The sequence below is a fragment of the Mastomys coucha genome, unplaced genomic scaffold (genome assembly GCF_008632895.1).
Source record: "Mastomys coucha isolate ucsf_1 unplaced genomic scaffold, UCSF_Mcou_1 pScaffold13, whole genome shotgun sequence".
Taxonomy (NCBI): domain Eukaryota; kingdom Metazoa; phylum Chordata; class Mammalia; order Rodentia; family Muridae; genus Mastomys; species Mastomys coucha.
In genome coordinates, this window is record NW_022196895.1 from 33031983 (window position 1) to 33048394 (window position 16412).

At 43.3% G+C, this 16412-nt stretch overlaps 1 protein-coding gene across 15 annotated transcripts in view; it reads left to right on the plus strand.

Annotated features, from left to right (window-relative positions):
* The window catches only part of LOC116087034 (protocadherin alpha-4), a 245621-nt gene that overhangs the window by 13523 nt on the left and 215686 nt on the right, over positions 1-16412 (plus strand). Inside the window, exons 1-2 of one of the 15 annotated variants that reach the window (XM_031365444.1) lie at positions 6546-9187; positions 14301-14460. The exons of 4 other annotated variants lie outside the window; for them this stretch is intronic. In XM_031365444.1, the coding sequence (XP_031221304.1) occupies positions 6803-9187; positions 14301-14333 (2418 nt within the window). In that variant the 5' untranslated portion in view covers positions 6546-6802 and the 3' untranslated portion in view covers positions 14334-14460. Of the gene's footprint in view, positions 1-573; positions 3151-6545; positions 9188-11401; positions 16217-16412 lie in introns of those variants that run through there. 10 more of the 15 variants (XM_031365432.1, XM_031365446.1, XM_031365424.1 and 7 more) reach the window with 10 other exon arrangements.

The window sequence follows — 16412 nt, forward strand, 5'->3', positions numbered from 1 at the left end:
TACTAGTTAAGACAGTTAACAAGGATGACATGCTTGAGGGTGGTTTACACATGTTCTAAATTAATAAACGCAGGTGAGCTTATTGCCATGTACATTGTCAATTGCCAGAAGTATGTAAGACATATATTAGTACGTATGCACACATTTGTCACATATTTTCACACCTTATACCTTTGTTGTCACAAATATCAAAGACTTATCTTTCTATAAAATGTTTGGCATCTTGAATGGAGATTTCACTCAGACACATCAGTTAAAGCTCCTTTTAAATTGTTTAGCCTGTATGTACTTTCAAACAGTGAATTATATTAAAATTCATCTTAAAAAAAAACTGTTGTGAAAATTTAATGGGAAAACTCCAAAGAGAAACAGAAAATAGTGTACCGCCTATTATACAGGAGGTTCCATTGTTAGCAATGCTGCCATGAACTGCATAGTATGAAATTGTAAGACTACATTTTGATAAAACAAAAGCTTGGGTGACTATTTGAAGGAAATCACAGGCCAAAACACAAATGTTGCAACAGTTCAAATTAGGCAGGTAAGAACGAAAAATAAGAACATTAAATACTTACACATTTAGCCACTTGGTGTCGCTGTCCACCACAAGTTCCTTCAAAAAAGAAACAGCCGGTATTACACATTCACAGGATCCTTTCTGTCATTGTCTCAGACAAAATGGTAACGATAAGGTGTTTAAGATGTGAAGAATAAGAAACTGAAAATACTTAAGAAAAATAGGATCGGTGTGAGATTCGGAACATTCGGAAGGGGCTTGCGATGGTGTTTTCTTGGAGAGAAGATCGGCATCTGCTGCTCTGGCTTCTTCTCTTCGTAGTCTGGGAGGCGGGGAGCGGCCAGCTCCATTACTCCATCCCAGAGGAGGCCAAACACGGCACCTTCGTGGGTCGCATCGCGCAGGACCTGGGGCTGGAGCTGACGGAGCTGGTGCCCCGCCTGTTCAGGGTGGCGTCCAAGGACCGCGGGGACCTTCTGGAGGTAAATCTGCAGAATGGCATTTTGTTTGTGAATTCTCGGATCGACCGGGAGGAGCTGTGCGGACGGAGCGCGGAGTGTAGCATCCACCTGGAGGTGATCGTGGACAGGCCGCTGCAAGTTTTCCACGTGGAGGTGGAGGTGAGGGACATTAACGACAACCCTCCAGCATTTCCAGTGGCCACAAAGAATTTGTTTATTTCTGAATCTCGACAGCTTGGCTCCCGGTTTTCGCTAGAGGGCGCATCAGATGCAGACATCGGAACCAATTCATTGTTGTCTTACAGTCTTAACTCAAGTGAGTATTTTTCTTTGGACGTCAAAAGAAAAGATGAGGAAATCAAGTCCCTGGGACTCGTGTTGAAAAAACTTTTAAACCGAGAGGACATTCCTGAACATCATTTATTGATAACTGCAGTTGATGGTGGGAAACCTGAGCTCACTGGCACCACTCAAGTGAAGATCACTGTCCTGGATGTGAACGACAACGCACCAGCATTTGAGAAGACACTCTACAAAGTCAGGTTACCCGAAAATGCTCCAAATGGTACTGTAGTAGTGGATGTTGACGCCTCTGATTTGGATGAGGGAGTAAATAAGGACATCGTATATTCTTTTCACTCAGATATGTCTCCTGAGATCCTGTCAAAATTCCAGTTAGACCCAATCAGTGGATACATCACTGTAAAAGGCAACATAGATTTTGAGGAAACCAAATCTTTTGAAATTCAGATAGAGGCAGCAGACAAGGGAACCCCTCCAATGACAGATCATTGCACAGTTCTAGTTGAAATTGTGGACGTCAATGATAATGTGCCTGAATTGGTTATCAAGTCACTATCACTTCCTGTGTTAGAAAATTCTGCACCTGGCACTGTCATTGCCCTGATCAGTGTGTCGGACAGTGACTCTGGAGCCAATGGACAGGTGACCTGCTCCTTGACTCCGCAGGTCCCCTTCAAGCTAGTGTCCACCTTCAAGAATTACTATTCGCTTGTGCTGGACAGCGTCCTGGACCGAGAGACCATCTCTTACTATAACTTGGTTGTAACTGCCAGGGATGGGGGCTCTCCTTCTTTGTGTACCACGGCCAGCGTGTCTGTGGAGGTGGCTGATGTGAACGACAATGCACCTGCGTTCGCGCAGCCCGAGTACACGGTGTTCGTGAAGGAGAACAACCCGCCTGGCGCGCACATTTTCACGGTGTCGGCGATGGACTCAGACACTCAGGAGAACGCGCTGGTGTCCTACTCGCTGGTGGAGCGGAGGGTGGGCGAGCGCTTGCTGTCGAGCTATGTGTCTGTGCACGCGGAGAGCGGCAAGGTGTTCGCTCTGCAGCCTCTGGACCATGAGGAGCTGGAGCTGCTTCAGTTCCAGGTGAGCGCGAGGGATGCTGGTGTGCCTTCCCTGGGCAGCAATGTGACTCTGCAGGTGTTTGTGCTGGATGAGAACGACAATGCGCCCACGCTGCTGGGGCCTCACTCAGGCAGTGCAGTGAGTGAATTGGTGTCACGGACAGTGGGTGCAGGGCATGTGGTGACGAAGGTGCGCGCGGTGGATGCGGACTCTGGCTACAACGCGTGGCTCTCTTATGAGCTGCAGTCGGCAGCGGGCAGTGGACGCCTTCCCTTCCGCGTGGGTCTCTACACTGGTGAGATCAGCACCACACGTGTCCTGGATGAAACAGATGCCCCGCGACAGCGCCTATTGGTATTGGTGAAGGACCATGGCGAGCCAGTGCTGACAGCCACAGCCACCTTGCTGTTATCTCTGGTGGAGAGTGGGTACACGCCAAACATCCCATCCCGGACTTTGGTGGATTCTGCCGGCAGAGAGGCTTCGCTTGTAGATATCAACGTGTACCTGATCATCGCCATCTGTGCTGTGTCTAGCCTGTTGGTGCTCACGTTGCTGCTGTACCTTGCACTCAGGTGCTCCACAGCGCCCACGGAGGGCGGGCCTGGGAAGCCCATGCTGGTGTGCTCCAGCGCGGTGGGGACCTGGTCATACTCGCAGCAGAGAAAGCAGAGGGTGTGCTCTGGGGAGGGCCCACCGAAGACCGACCTAATGGCCTTCAGCCCAAGTCTTACACCCTGCCCAGTTAATCAAGATAAAGAAGACAAACTGGTTGGAGACATTGATTTCTCCGTCAAAGTGAGTAAATTTTCCCTCTAAAATATTCTCATTTATATAACAGTATTTTCCTTTTGGGGGGAGATGCGTTAAAATGAATTATTCTATTTATGGTCTTTCTGTAGAGCACTTTAGACTCACAAATATTTTCATTAAAACTGTGGCTTCTTATGACTAAATTGTGTACTGAATCGTTAAGTGGTGAGATCCACACTTAAAATGTGTCTGTTGATAAATGCAGTAGTAGGATTATTTTATGACTGTCTCGGTACCAAGAAAACCATTTTCATCTTGTGTGAATTACAGAGTTTAGAGCATTTTGTTCCATCTTGTCCACTAATCCCTTTGCAAAGCTTCAATATGCTTTGCCTCTTTCACTGGGATTTCTAGGAGGTGGTTCAATCTTGTGAAGTTATTTTCAGTTTGGCTCCGTGAATATGTATCTGCCTTGCACTAAGTAGATATCTTTAAACAACTGACACTGAATATAATTAAAGCAATACTACCCTCCAGTTATTTTTCCATTGCATATGTCCATTTCTCTCCCAAAATAATATATAGAATCGTGTTCAATTTTCCTTGTAACTGGAGAGAAGTAATAGCCAAATAAAACCTGATTAACACTCATGGCATTGTGGGTAGTCTAACATGTGAGATAGATGATTTTATTTTCTTTTTGAAAGACAAGCTCTTATTATGTAACTTTGCCTGTCCTGGAACTCACTAGGTAGATCAGGCTGGCCTTGACCTCAGAGAGATCTGCTTGTCTTTGCCTCCTGAGTGCTAGAATCAAAGGTGTGCACCGATACACTTGGCTGAAATACATATTTTCTTTATTAGTCCTCTTGTTTATTTCCATTTTCCTTCTTACAATCATCCTTTTCTGATCCTTCATTCATCAAGTATTTGCCACAGCATGTTCAACCTCAATTCGATACTTATTTTATCAGTCTGCTATCACCTTGCTGTAGGTTATAGGGTCATTCAGAGTTCTTGCTCCTTAGGTATGGGACTCCAGTCTTCTAATGCAGCTCTTCTTGAAATTCTTGATAAAGAAGACTTTTAAACAGATGTTTTTGAAAGTTTTTGAGATAGGGTCTCAAGCAGCCCATGTTGGTCTTGAAGTTGGGTAAATATGATTTGAAGAGTTTTGAGTGCTAAATATATATACTATAAAATGAATAATTCACTAACTAATTAATTGATGTCACACCTATAGAGATCAGAGGACAAGTTGTGGGAGCTGACACTATCCTCCTCTATATGATCTGAGTTTAAGAATCAAATTAGGATCACAAGTTTTGCATAACAAATGCTTTTTACCCACTAATCCATCTCATTGTCCCCATACTGAATATTAATACATATTTATTTCAAATGAATATTTTACTAGTTATTTCTCTTGTTGTGGTGACACAGTGCTAATGAAATCAACTTGAGAAAAGAAGGGTTTATTTTGGTTCATGGTTCTGAGGTTGCTACTGTCCATCACAGGAGGGACATCGTGGCTGCAGGTCAGCTTGTCCTATAGTAGGAAGTAGTGAATGATGAATGCTGGTCCTCTGCTGCTTTCTACTTTTTATTCAAAGCAAGTCTCCAGTAGGGGAATGCTGTTGCCCACATTCAGGATCAATCTTCTCACCTCAATTAACATAATCTAGCAAATCCCTCACAGATGTATCCTGAAGTTTGTTTCCATCAGGATTGTTGAAAATCAAGTTAACAACAAGATCTACTGCCACAAATATTAGTTTTTTTTTAAAGATCTGTTGGATCTTAAATCTATGCATCTATAGGATCTATGAATAAAACAAAGCAAGGGTACTTCTTCTAACTTTTACCAGTGTGTCTTACACACTGGAAGATACTTACAGATTTTTGATAATTAAAAAAAACCCTTTGGGTTCTCAGTGAGAGTATGGTTGTTTCTGTTTTGACTCAGAAATAAGTTTTGCATGAGTGAGAGAGAGGAAAAGAGATGATCTTTATAAAGAGGGGGGACTGAAATTACTTTTAATACTTTGGTTTTTCTAAAAGAAAACATGTTTTCTAAATAAACATGGAGGAAAGAAAGTTATGAATTTAGGATGGAAAGGGAGTCTGCAGATGGCTGCTTACACCATCTTCTCCCTTGTTAAGGTTCTGTAAGAGTCTTCAGATAGCCACTCCCACCCACCCTTTCTTTGTTAAGGTTGTATAGAAAATTATTTTGTTTGGTGGGAATATCTCCATTGTCCTCTTAGACCATGGATGAATCAAGATCATGCCTGGCAAATTTTGGCTTGAAAATTAAGGTACAACACAGGCTTTCTATGTTAAAATATATTCTCTTTAGGTCAATATCATGTAAAATTTTAGTTTGCTTGTTTTTGTTTTTTGATATATTAATTTTATTTTATTTTGATTTTTTGTTTTTTGTTTTTTTGAGACAGGGTTTCTTTGTGTAGCTCTGGCTGTCCTGGAACTTGCTCTGTAGTCCAGCCTGGCTTCAAACTCTTGTCTCTGATCTGCTTGTCTCAGACTTTGAAGTGTATGGACTGTAGGCCTGTGCCACCATCTCTCAGCTTGGATTTTGTATCTTTATAAAATTAAAGTATTGAGATATCATATGTTTAGAACTTGAATTAACTATTTTATTAAGAAATTAAGAAATGATACTGGGCTAGTGATGTAGTCCAGTTGCTAGAGTGTTCACATAGTATGCAAGAAGCTCTGAGTTCTATGCCCTGCACCCTGTGAAACTTGTGGTGGTGCATGCCCATAATCTAGCACTTCGGGCAGGGGAATCCGACATTTCAGGTAAACTTTGGTACATTGTGAGTTCTAAGGTAGTCTAGGCTAAATAAAACCCAGTCTTCAAAAATGAAAAGTAAAGGAAACCAGTTGTGTTCGGTAAATATCCAGCAAACGGTATTCAAATTCTTCTGAGGTATTAATATTAAAGTACAACAATTATCCTTAAAAGTATTATTTCAAAAGAGTGCACACATACTTAAATGGTTGCAAAGGAGTAATTAAAATCAAACAAATGAACCAAACACACAGTCTTGGTGATTCAAGTTTTCAAAGAGGGTAAAAATAACTGTCCAGTTGCTTTAATTATGAAAGTTCTATAGTTTGGGGGAGCTTTTAAATGTTACAAACTGGACGGCTCATTCGGAATGTCTTGAGTTTTCCTAATCTGCACCTCATTACTACATGGTTTACAAAGTTTATAGTAATGACAGCTTGACCTCTGTAAATACTAAAAACCCACATAAAAAAAAACCCTACATGAATCTCCACTGTATTAGAAATTGATGTTCTGGTAAAACGAAAGAGCAAATACAGGCACTGGCACAGAATGCAAATCTACAAAATATATCTCTATTTTGCAAAACGGGAAAACAACCTATTTGGAAAAGGTGAAGGAATAAAGAAGACAGCTTTTAGTGGTGTGGATTTCTGGAATTCATACTTACAGTTTGGAGCCACATGATGTCGCTCTTTACCGTAAAACAGATCCTACAGAAATCAGACTAAAAGAAAAATCATTTCCATTCTTCCCGGAAAGCTGTATTTACCAGCCCGAATCAGAACAATGGCGGATGCAGTGGCGATGGACTGACGGATTAGAAGAATTCTCCTAGCTCTGAGAGAATCTCTAAACAGAACAAAGCACTGTGCACTTGAAATGGAATTTTCCTGGGGAAGTGGCCAGGAATCCCAGCGCTTGCTTCTCTCTTTTCTGCTTCTTGCAATCTGGGAGGCAGGGAACAGCCAGCTCCACTACTCCATCCCAGAGGAGGCCAAACACGGCACCTTCGTGGGCCGCATCGCGCAGGACCTGGGGCTGGAGCTGACGGAGCTGGTGCCCCGCCTGTTCAGGGTGGCGTCCAAGGACCGCGGGGACCTTTTGGAGGTAAATCTGCAGAATGGCATTTTGTTTGTGAATTCTCGGATCGACCGGGAGGAGCTGTGCGGGCGGAGCGCGGAGTGTAGCATCCACCTGGAGGTGATCGTGGACAGGCCGCTGCAGGTTTTCCACGTGGAGGTGGAGGTGAGGGACATTAATGACAACCCTCCCAGGTTCCCAACGACACAAAAGAATCTGTTCATTGCAGAATCAAGGCCACTTGACACTTGGTTTCCACTAGAGGGCGCTTCAGACGCAGATATCGGAATCAATGCTGTGCTGACTTACAGACTGAGTACAAATGATTACTTTTCTTTGGAAAAACCATCCAACGATGAACGGGTCAAAGGTCTGGGACTTGTATTACGGAAATCTTTAGACCGGGAGGAAACTCCAGAGATATTTTTAGTGCTCACTGTAACGGACGGAGGAAAGCCTGAGCTGACTGGCACTGTTCAGTTACTCATCACCGTGCTGGATGCCAATGATAATTCGCCAGTTTTTGACAGATCTCTCTACACCGTGAAATTACCAGAAAACGTTCCAAATGGGACATTGGTAGTGAAAGTCAACGCCTCAGATTTAGATGAAGGGGTAAATGGGGATATTATGTACTCATTTTCTACAGATATTTCACCAAATGTGAAATACAAATTCCACATAGACCCTGTTACTGGAGAGATTATCGTAAAGGGATACATTGATTTCGAAGAATGCAAATCCTACGAAATTCTCGTAGAGGGAATTGACAAAGGACAACTTCCACTCTCTGGGCACTGTAAAGTCATTGTACAAGTTGAAGACATCAATGATAATATCCCAGAGTTGGAATTCAAATCTCTATCACTTCCGATCCGAGAGAATTCTCCAGTGGGCACTGTCATCGCACTCATCAGTGTGTCTGATCGGGACACGGGTGTCAACGGTCAGGTGACCTGCTCCCTGACAAATCATGTCCCCTTCAAGTTGGTGTCCACCTTCAAGAATTACTACTCGCTCGTGCTGGACAGCGCCCTGGACCGAGAGACCACCCCTGACTATAAGGTGGTGGTGACAGCTCGGGATGGGGGCTCACCCTCGCTGTGGGCCACGGCCAGCGTGTCCGTGGAGGTGGCTGATGTGAACGACAATGCTCCAGTGTTCGCGCGGCCCGAATACACCGTGTTTGTGAAGGAGAACAACCCGCCTGGCGCACACATCTTCACGGTGTCCGCCGTGGACGCGGATGCACAGGAGAATGCGCTGGTGTCCTACTCGCTGGTGGAGCGGAGGGTGGGCGAGCGCTTGCTGTCGAGCTATGTGTCTGTGCACGCGGAGAGCGGCAAGGTGTTCGCGCTGCAGCCTCTGGACCACGAGGAGCTGGAGCTGCTTCAGTTCCAGGTGAACGCGAGGGATGCTGGTGTGCCTTCCCTGGGCAGCAATGTGACTCTGCAGGTGTTTGTGCTGGATGAGAACGACAACGCGCCCACACTGCTGGAACCTGAGGCAGGAGTCTCTGGTGGAATTGTGAGCCGTCTGGTGTCCAGATCAGTGGGTGCAGGCCACGTGGTGGCTAAGGTGCGCGCGGTGGATGCCGACTCTGGCTATAATGCATGGCTCTCTTATGAGCTGCAATTGTCAGAAGGCAATTCCCGTAGCCTTTTCCGCGTGGGTCTGTATACGGGCGAGATTAGTACTACGCGCATCCTGGATGAAGCAGATTCGCCGCGTCAGCGCCTTCTGGTGCTGGTTAAGGACCACGGCGACCCAGCAATGATGGTTACTGCCACAGTGTTGGTGTCGCTGGTAGAAAATGGCCCAGTACCAAAGGCTCCATCGCGAGTGTCCACGAGTGTCACAAACTCGGAGGTGTCACTGGTGGATGTCAACGTGTACCTGATCATCGCCATCTGCGCAGTGTCCAGCCTGTTAGTGCTCACGCTGCTGCTGTACATTGCCCTGCGCTGTTCCACTGTCCCCAGTGAGAGTGTGAGTGGGCCTCCAAAACCGGTAATGGTGTGCTCCAGCGCAGTGGGGAGCTGGTCATACTCTCAGCAAAGGCGGCAAAGGGTGTGCTCTGGGGAGTACCCACCTAAGACCGACCTCATGGCCTTTAGCCCCAGTTTATCTGATTCAAGGGACAGAGAGGATCAATTGCAGTCTACAGAGGATTCCTCCGGAAAGGTTAGTTTTACTATCGTCTTTAACTTGACTTTTTCATAAGTGTCTTATTATGACTTTCTTCACAGATTTATTTATTACTGGATATGGGATTCTTGCGTGGTGATAGTTTTCCTTTGGGGGTTTGACTATATCTTCTAGCATGCAAAATTTCTGCTGAGAAATCTGCTGATAAGCCTTAGGGTGTTCCAGCCGCAGTCAAAATCCTGTCTTCATTGTTGATTCTTGACAATTAGTTTGCAGACGTGGCTTGACTTAGTTTCCTCCTCTCTGAACTATGCTAAGGTTCTTGGCTTTGACCATCCATTTAATCTTCAGATTTAGAGGGTTTAAGCCGTAATTCCAAAGTTAAGATTTCTGCTGTTCTCTTCTCTCTGTGAATAACACAATGCAAATATTGGCTCACTTAAAAAAAAAAGCAACCGGGGCTGGCGAGATGGCTCAGCCGGTAAGAGCACTGACTGCTCTTCCAAAGGTCCTGAGTTCGGATCCCAGCAACCACATGGTGGCTCACAACCACCCGTACGCCCTCTTCTGGTGCGTCTGAAGACAGCTACAGTGTATTACACTGGAGAGAGCGGGGCCAGAGCAAGCAGAGGTCCATGATGGCTCACAGCCATCTGTACAGCTACAGTGTACTCATACACATAAAATAAATAAATCTTTAAAAAAAAAGCAACCATTAAGTTTCTTTGTCCTTCTTCATTCGTTAACGTTCTCTTTTATCTTTGACTCTCTTCATGAGCAAATATCCCACCCTTGAGGCCACTGTTCCTTTTGCTTGGTTATGTATGTGTAATTGCTCTCCTGAAGTTTTCAGTCAATTATGTTATTTGATTCCAAAATTTCTGTGCAGTTGGTTGAAACTCCATATTTGTTGAAGTTCTCTGTCTGTCAATATTTTCTTGAGCTCATGGGCATTTTGTGTTGGCTAGTTTAAAAACTGCCAGAATTCATTTGCCTCTATGTCTTTATAGTTGGTTTCTGTAGATGACAGAAATTCTTTTGTGTTGTATTGTCTTGCTTCCCCCACCTTTTATTATGTGGTGTCAATGTTTCCTTATTTGTAGAAGAAGAAGAAGAAGAAGAAAAAAAAAAGAGCAACCACCTCCCCTAATCTTTCTAGCAGGGAAACACTTTAATTGTTAGTTGTCTAAGAATCTGGCTCTTACAAGCCATTCGGGCAGATGTGTGCTCTCTGTAGTCTTATGCATAAACTCCTAGCAGGGGGATCTACCGATTTCTTTTTTTCAGTGGTTAATAAACCCTGCTCCCCTTGATGTCTGCGCACTGTATAGATGCCCTAGAATAAAGCCTCTGCTCATCTTTTTCCTCTTTTCCACAGAGGGTCTCACTATAGCTGGCCTGAAACTCATTAAGCAGGCCAGGCCGATTTGGAACTCATGGAGACCATCTTACCTCTGCCTCCCAAGTGTTGCGATTAATGGTGTGTACTCACACCTGAAGGCATGCCTCTTTCTCGTTGTTCTGAATAGAATCTACTGTGCTCTATCAATGTGCTGACTCAGGTGAGACAGAAAAGCATTTCTTGATCTGCCCTGTGAGAAGCCGTAAAACTGGCTCCTTGTTCTGCTCTTCTTATTTCCTCATAGGGTAGAGGCTTCTAGGTTCCCTGAGCATCAGCTTCGAGTGCTGCTAATTGTCCTCACCCACCTTAGAATATGATGGCTTCTATTTGTACTCTGAGTAGCGAGACAAAAACCAAGCCTTTGGGTAGAGCTCTGCCCTCTGAAATGTTATGTCCTGGTCCACTCTTCCACACTCTTTGGAGAGAAGCCCATGTTTTTGTATATTCATATGTATTATTTAAATACCACCTTTGAGAAATAGTTTTGTTAGGGATTTAGTGCTTAGTTGGAAGTTATTTTTCTCTATCACTTTTAAGATAACTTTCTATAGTCCTTTCATGAGAAGATGACTACCAAATTTATCATTGATGTATTGTGACTTTTTTTTCTCTTTTTAGCTCCTTTAAAAATTCTTTCTTGGTGAGGTGGTGGTGGCATGCAATTTTAATTTGACCACTTGGGAGGCAGATGGAGGTAAATCTTGAGATGGAGGCTGGCCTGGTCTACAGAAGAGTTCTAAGACAGCCAGATCTATACAGAGAGACCCTGTGTCAAGAACGAACAAACAAACAAACAAAAAACCAAAAAAACAAAAAACAAAAACAATCCCCCAAAGCCCCCCAAAAACCCCAAACTAAAAACAAAACAGAAGATTCTTTTTTTGTTGTTTGAAAATTGTCAACAGCCTTTCTATTACCTGATCAGTTTTTAGTTGATTTTAAAAATCTCCCTTGAAATTTTTATGACCTTTTGTATCTGTGAATTGATAATTTATCAATTTAAAATGATATTTATTAGTGTATCTTCAACTTTACATTACTCTCTTCTTTGAGAATCACTGTACATATGTTAAATCTTTTTACCATATACTTCATAGATTTCATATCTGTTTGTGCTTTTAAGGTATTTCTCTTTGCTGCATGATGTTTATATTATTGCAACTTTTCCCTTACTTGGTAATTATTTCCTCTTCCTTCTCTTCTTTTTTTTTTTTTATTTTTTTTATTCTTTGAGATAGGATTTCTCTGTGTAGCCCTGGCTGTACTGAAACTTACTCTGTAGACCAGCCTAGCCCTGATATATGAGATCTGCCTGCCTCTGAAATGCTGGGATTAAAGGCATGGATCACCATGCCTGACTCTTTTCAGTCAGGGATACTACCTAAATCAACTGAATTCCTAACTTTTGTCAGCACCTTCTAAATTTTATAACCTTGGTTTACTTTTAAAATAGAGCTTTTAAGTGAAATCCTCTTCTTTTAATGAATTTAATTAACATAATAATTATAGTTATTTGTGATCTCTCATGTCACTGAATCATCTATCCAAACATTTTCCTTCTCATTTTTCTTTTTATTAAGTCTGAAAATATTGAATTGAATTTTAGACACTGTACAAGAAAAGTTGTTGTCTTGAATGATATTTTCTTTCAGAAAAGCATGATCTATTTAAATATTTGCTTGATAGACATTTAGAAAATATACATTTTATCAGTGAGAAAAACTGAGTTGAAATAAATATAAATTTCTTTTTCTTTTTTTCACTCCTGAACTATCTGTAATTAATAAGTGTTCTGAGTATTTAAATATTGTATCTCTTATTCATATGGCAATATAAAGCTAAATAAGCCATAGAGTGCCGGGATTAAAGGTATGTACCACCACTCCTAGCTGCAACTAAAATGCTAAAAAAAATTAAAAATAGAACTGTGAGGTAGACTGGCCAAAAAGGTTTTGCTTACTATCTGACTGAAGAATGGCTGAGAAGGTCCCTGTGTCTCCTGTAGGGTTTAAAATATCACGTGTGAGAAAGCAACTCCCAAGTCCTCAACCACAAAATGACGAATACAGGTCCTAGTTCCAATAGCTGCAAAGATGGGTCAAAGTTCAGAGACTTTTATCTTCCATATATCTGTATAAAATGCAAACTATTTTTCTGTACTAGGAATATCTTTTCTCCATTGAGTATAGCATTACTTTTACTAAAGCCTAAATATTTTTGTAGCAGACTACATTATAAATAATATTAGGTTTCCGACTTGTTGGATAAATGTAAGATAAGTGATTATACAATTTCCACAGTTGCTACTTAGATGCTGTATCTTGAAAATAGTGCCAAGTTGTTTACTAAGATTGTACGACATCCGGACAAATAAAACCTCCACATTAGACTAATACAACATAAAAACTGTTAGGTGGTGGAAAAATTACATTACAGTAATACAACATAAACATTGTTAGGTGCTGAATAGGAGTTAAATGTTCATTAATTTGGTATAGGTTTCAAAAAGGACCTGAAGGTACTATCACATTTTAAACTGCTTTAATTAGTTTAAAGATAGCATCAATAAATCAAAAGTACTAAATATTACAATCTAGAATATTCTGTTCAAATAATACCCAGGAAATTAGTGTCCATTAGGTCAATACAAACCAACTAAAAAATTAGGCTATAGCTAAGTACGGAAAGGATACTATTGAACAACAGACACTATTGAAATAATAAGTAATGAAAGTTATTTTATAACTTTGAGTATAAATTTCTCTACAAATAAATAGACAAATTATTTGTGGTGTCTACCGACGATGTATCCATATGCAGCGGTATGCTCATATTGACGTTTTACTTTAGATGGTGTTTATAAAATCAAGTACTATTGGGAGACCACCTGCAGAACATCTAGCGGATCGAGAAGTAATGCAACTAATATAGGAGCCTCGTTAAAAAAGTGACATTTAATCAGAGAACAGAAATATATAGAGGCATTAAAAACATGTAATTAAAATTGAGTATTATTGAGAAATAATTTTACTAATAAAAGGTAAATGAATAAATGAAAAGGTAAATGAACAAAGTAAAATACTTACCCTTTTATCCACATGGTGTCGCTAGACACCACAAGATACATTTTTAGCTTCCAACGTCAAAAAAGGATACGGAGAGTACATTTTACTTAGGAAAAGGATCTTCCATTTTAGGCTCTGCTACAGAAGCTCACAAAAAGCGAGGAAATCAAATCTATCGTAAATTGGAATTAAGTTTTCAAAGGATATTGTGTGGTGCTGCTATAGAGACTGGAGAAGTGGAACAAGATTGCGATGGTATATTCCCAGCGAGGAAGTCCGGGATTTCGGCGCCTGCTGATCTCCTTTGTGCTTCTCGCAGCCTGGGAGGCAGGGAGCGGCCAGCTCCACTACTCCATCCCAGAGGAGGCCAAACACGGCACCTTCGTGGGCCGCATCGCGCAGGACCTGGGGCTGGAGCTGGCGGAGCTGGTGCCCCGCCTGTTCAGGGTGGCGTCCAAGGACCGCGGGGACCTTCTGGAGGTAAATCTTCAGAATGGCATTTTGTTTGTGAATTCTCGGATCGACCGGGAGGAGCTGTGCGGGCGGAGCGCGGAGTGCAGCATCCACCTGGAGGTGATCGTGGACAGGCCGCTGCAGGTTTTCCACGTGGAGGTGGAGGTGAGGGACATTAACGACAACCCGCCTAAATTCTCCCGACCTGAACAAAGATTATTTATTTTAGAGTCAAGAATGCCAGACTCGCGGTTTCCGGTAGAGGGCGCATCTGATTTGGATATAGGAGCCAATGCAGCCTTGAGCTATAAGGTAAACCCTAATGAATATTTTGACGTGGATCTTAAAAGAAGTGAAGAAGAAACAAACGTTTTAGAGCTAGTTTTGAAGAAGCCCCTAGATAGGGAAGAAACCCAAGAGCATCGTTTATCACTAATTGCAATCGATGGAGGGAAACCTGAACTATCAGGCACTGTTCAGTTACTGATTGATGTATTGGATGCAAATGATAACGCTCCGAAATTTGATAAATCTGTCTATAATGTTAGATTACTGGAAAATACACCGAAAGAGACGTTAGTAATTAAACTCAACGCTTCAGACGCGGATGAAGGAATTAATAAAGAAATATTGTATTACTTCAGTAATCTGGTTCTTGACAATGTAAAATCTAAATTTACAATAGATTCTACCAGTGGAGAAATAAAAGTTAAGGAACAGCTGGATTATGAAGATTGTAAAGTATATGAAATTAATATTGATGCCGTGGACAGAAGTGCATTCCCACTAGCAGGACACTGCAAAGTTATTGTGAAACTAGTAGATGTAAATGATAACGTGCCGGAGATGGCCGTAACCTCCATTTTTTTGCCTATCAAAGAGGATGCTCCATTGGCTACTGTCATCGCCCTAATTAGCGTGTCAGATCGTGATTCAGGCGCTAACGGGCAGGTGACCTGCTCCTTGACACCCCACATCCCCTTCAAGCTAGTGTCCACATTCAAGAATTACTATTCTCTCGTGCTGGACAGAGCTCTGGACAGAGAGACCATCGCTAATTACGATGTGGTGGTGACAGCCCGCGATGGAGGCTCGCCCTCCCTGTGGGCCACGGCCAGCGTGTCCGTGGAGGTGGCTGACGTGAACGACAACGTGCCTGCGTTTGCACAGCCCGAATACACGGTGTTCGTGAAGGAGAACAATCAGCCTGGCGCGCACATCTTCACGGTGTCGGCGATGGATGCAGACGCGCAGGAGAACGCGCTGGTGTCTTATTCGCTGGTGGAGCGGAGGGTGGGCGAGCGCTTGCTGTCGAGCTATGTGTCTGTGCACGCGGAGAGCGGCAAGGTGTTCGCGCTGCAGCCTCTGGACCACGAGGAGCTGGAGCTGCTTCAGTTCCAGGTGAGCGCGAGGGATGCTGGTGTGCCTTCCCTGGGCAGCAATGTGACTCTGCAGGTGTTTGTGCTGGATGAGAATGATAATCCGCCCATGCTGCTGGGGCCTCAGGGTAGCGGAGGAACTATTGAGTTGTTGTCCCGGTCAGTGGGTGCAGGGCATGTGGTGACGAAGGTGCGTGCGGTGGACGCAGACTCTGGCTATAACGCATGGTTGTCTTATGAGTTGCAGCCGGCAACAGGTGCTGTGCGCAGCCCGTTCCGCGTGGGGTTATACACTGGTGAGATCAGCACAACACGTGTTCTGGATGAAGCAGACACGCCACGTCAACGCTTGTTGGTGCTGGTGAAGGACCACGGCGAGCCACCGCTGACAGCCACGGCCACCTTCCTGGTGTCTCTAGTGGAGAACAGCCAGACCCCGAAGGTCTCATCCAGGGTGTTGGTTGGAACCTCTGGTTCAGACTCCACGCTGATAGATGTCAACGTGTACCTGATCATCGCCATCTGCGCGGTTTCCAGCCTGTTGGTGCTCACCCTGCTGCTGTACACAGCGCTGCGCTGCTCAGCGACACCCACTAATGGAGCCTGTGCTCCAGGGAAGCCCACGCTGGTGTGCTCGAGCGCGGTGGGGACCTGGTCCTACTCGCAGCAGAGGCGACAGAGGGTGTGCTCTGGAGAGGGCCCCCCTAAGACCGACCTCATGGCCTTCAGCCCCAGCCTACCTCAGGGACCCAACTCTACAGAGAATGTGAGTTTTGTAAATCGTACTCGGATTTTTTTCTCTTAATTTTTTAATCACTGAATATGTAAAGGTTTTCCCCGTGGTTATTTTAGCTTTGAAGAATCCAACGTTATACACACAATTAACCTAGAAATTTCATCTAACTTTTAGCTGTACCGTTTTCAATTCTTTAACGTACAAGTTTTTTTTTTTTTTTTTTTTT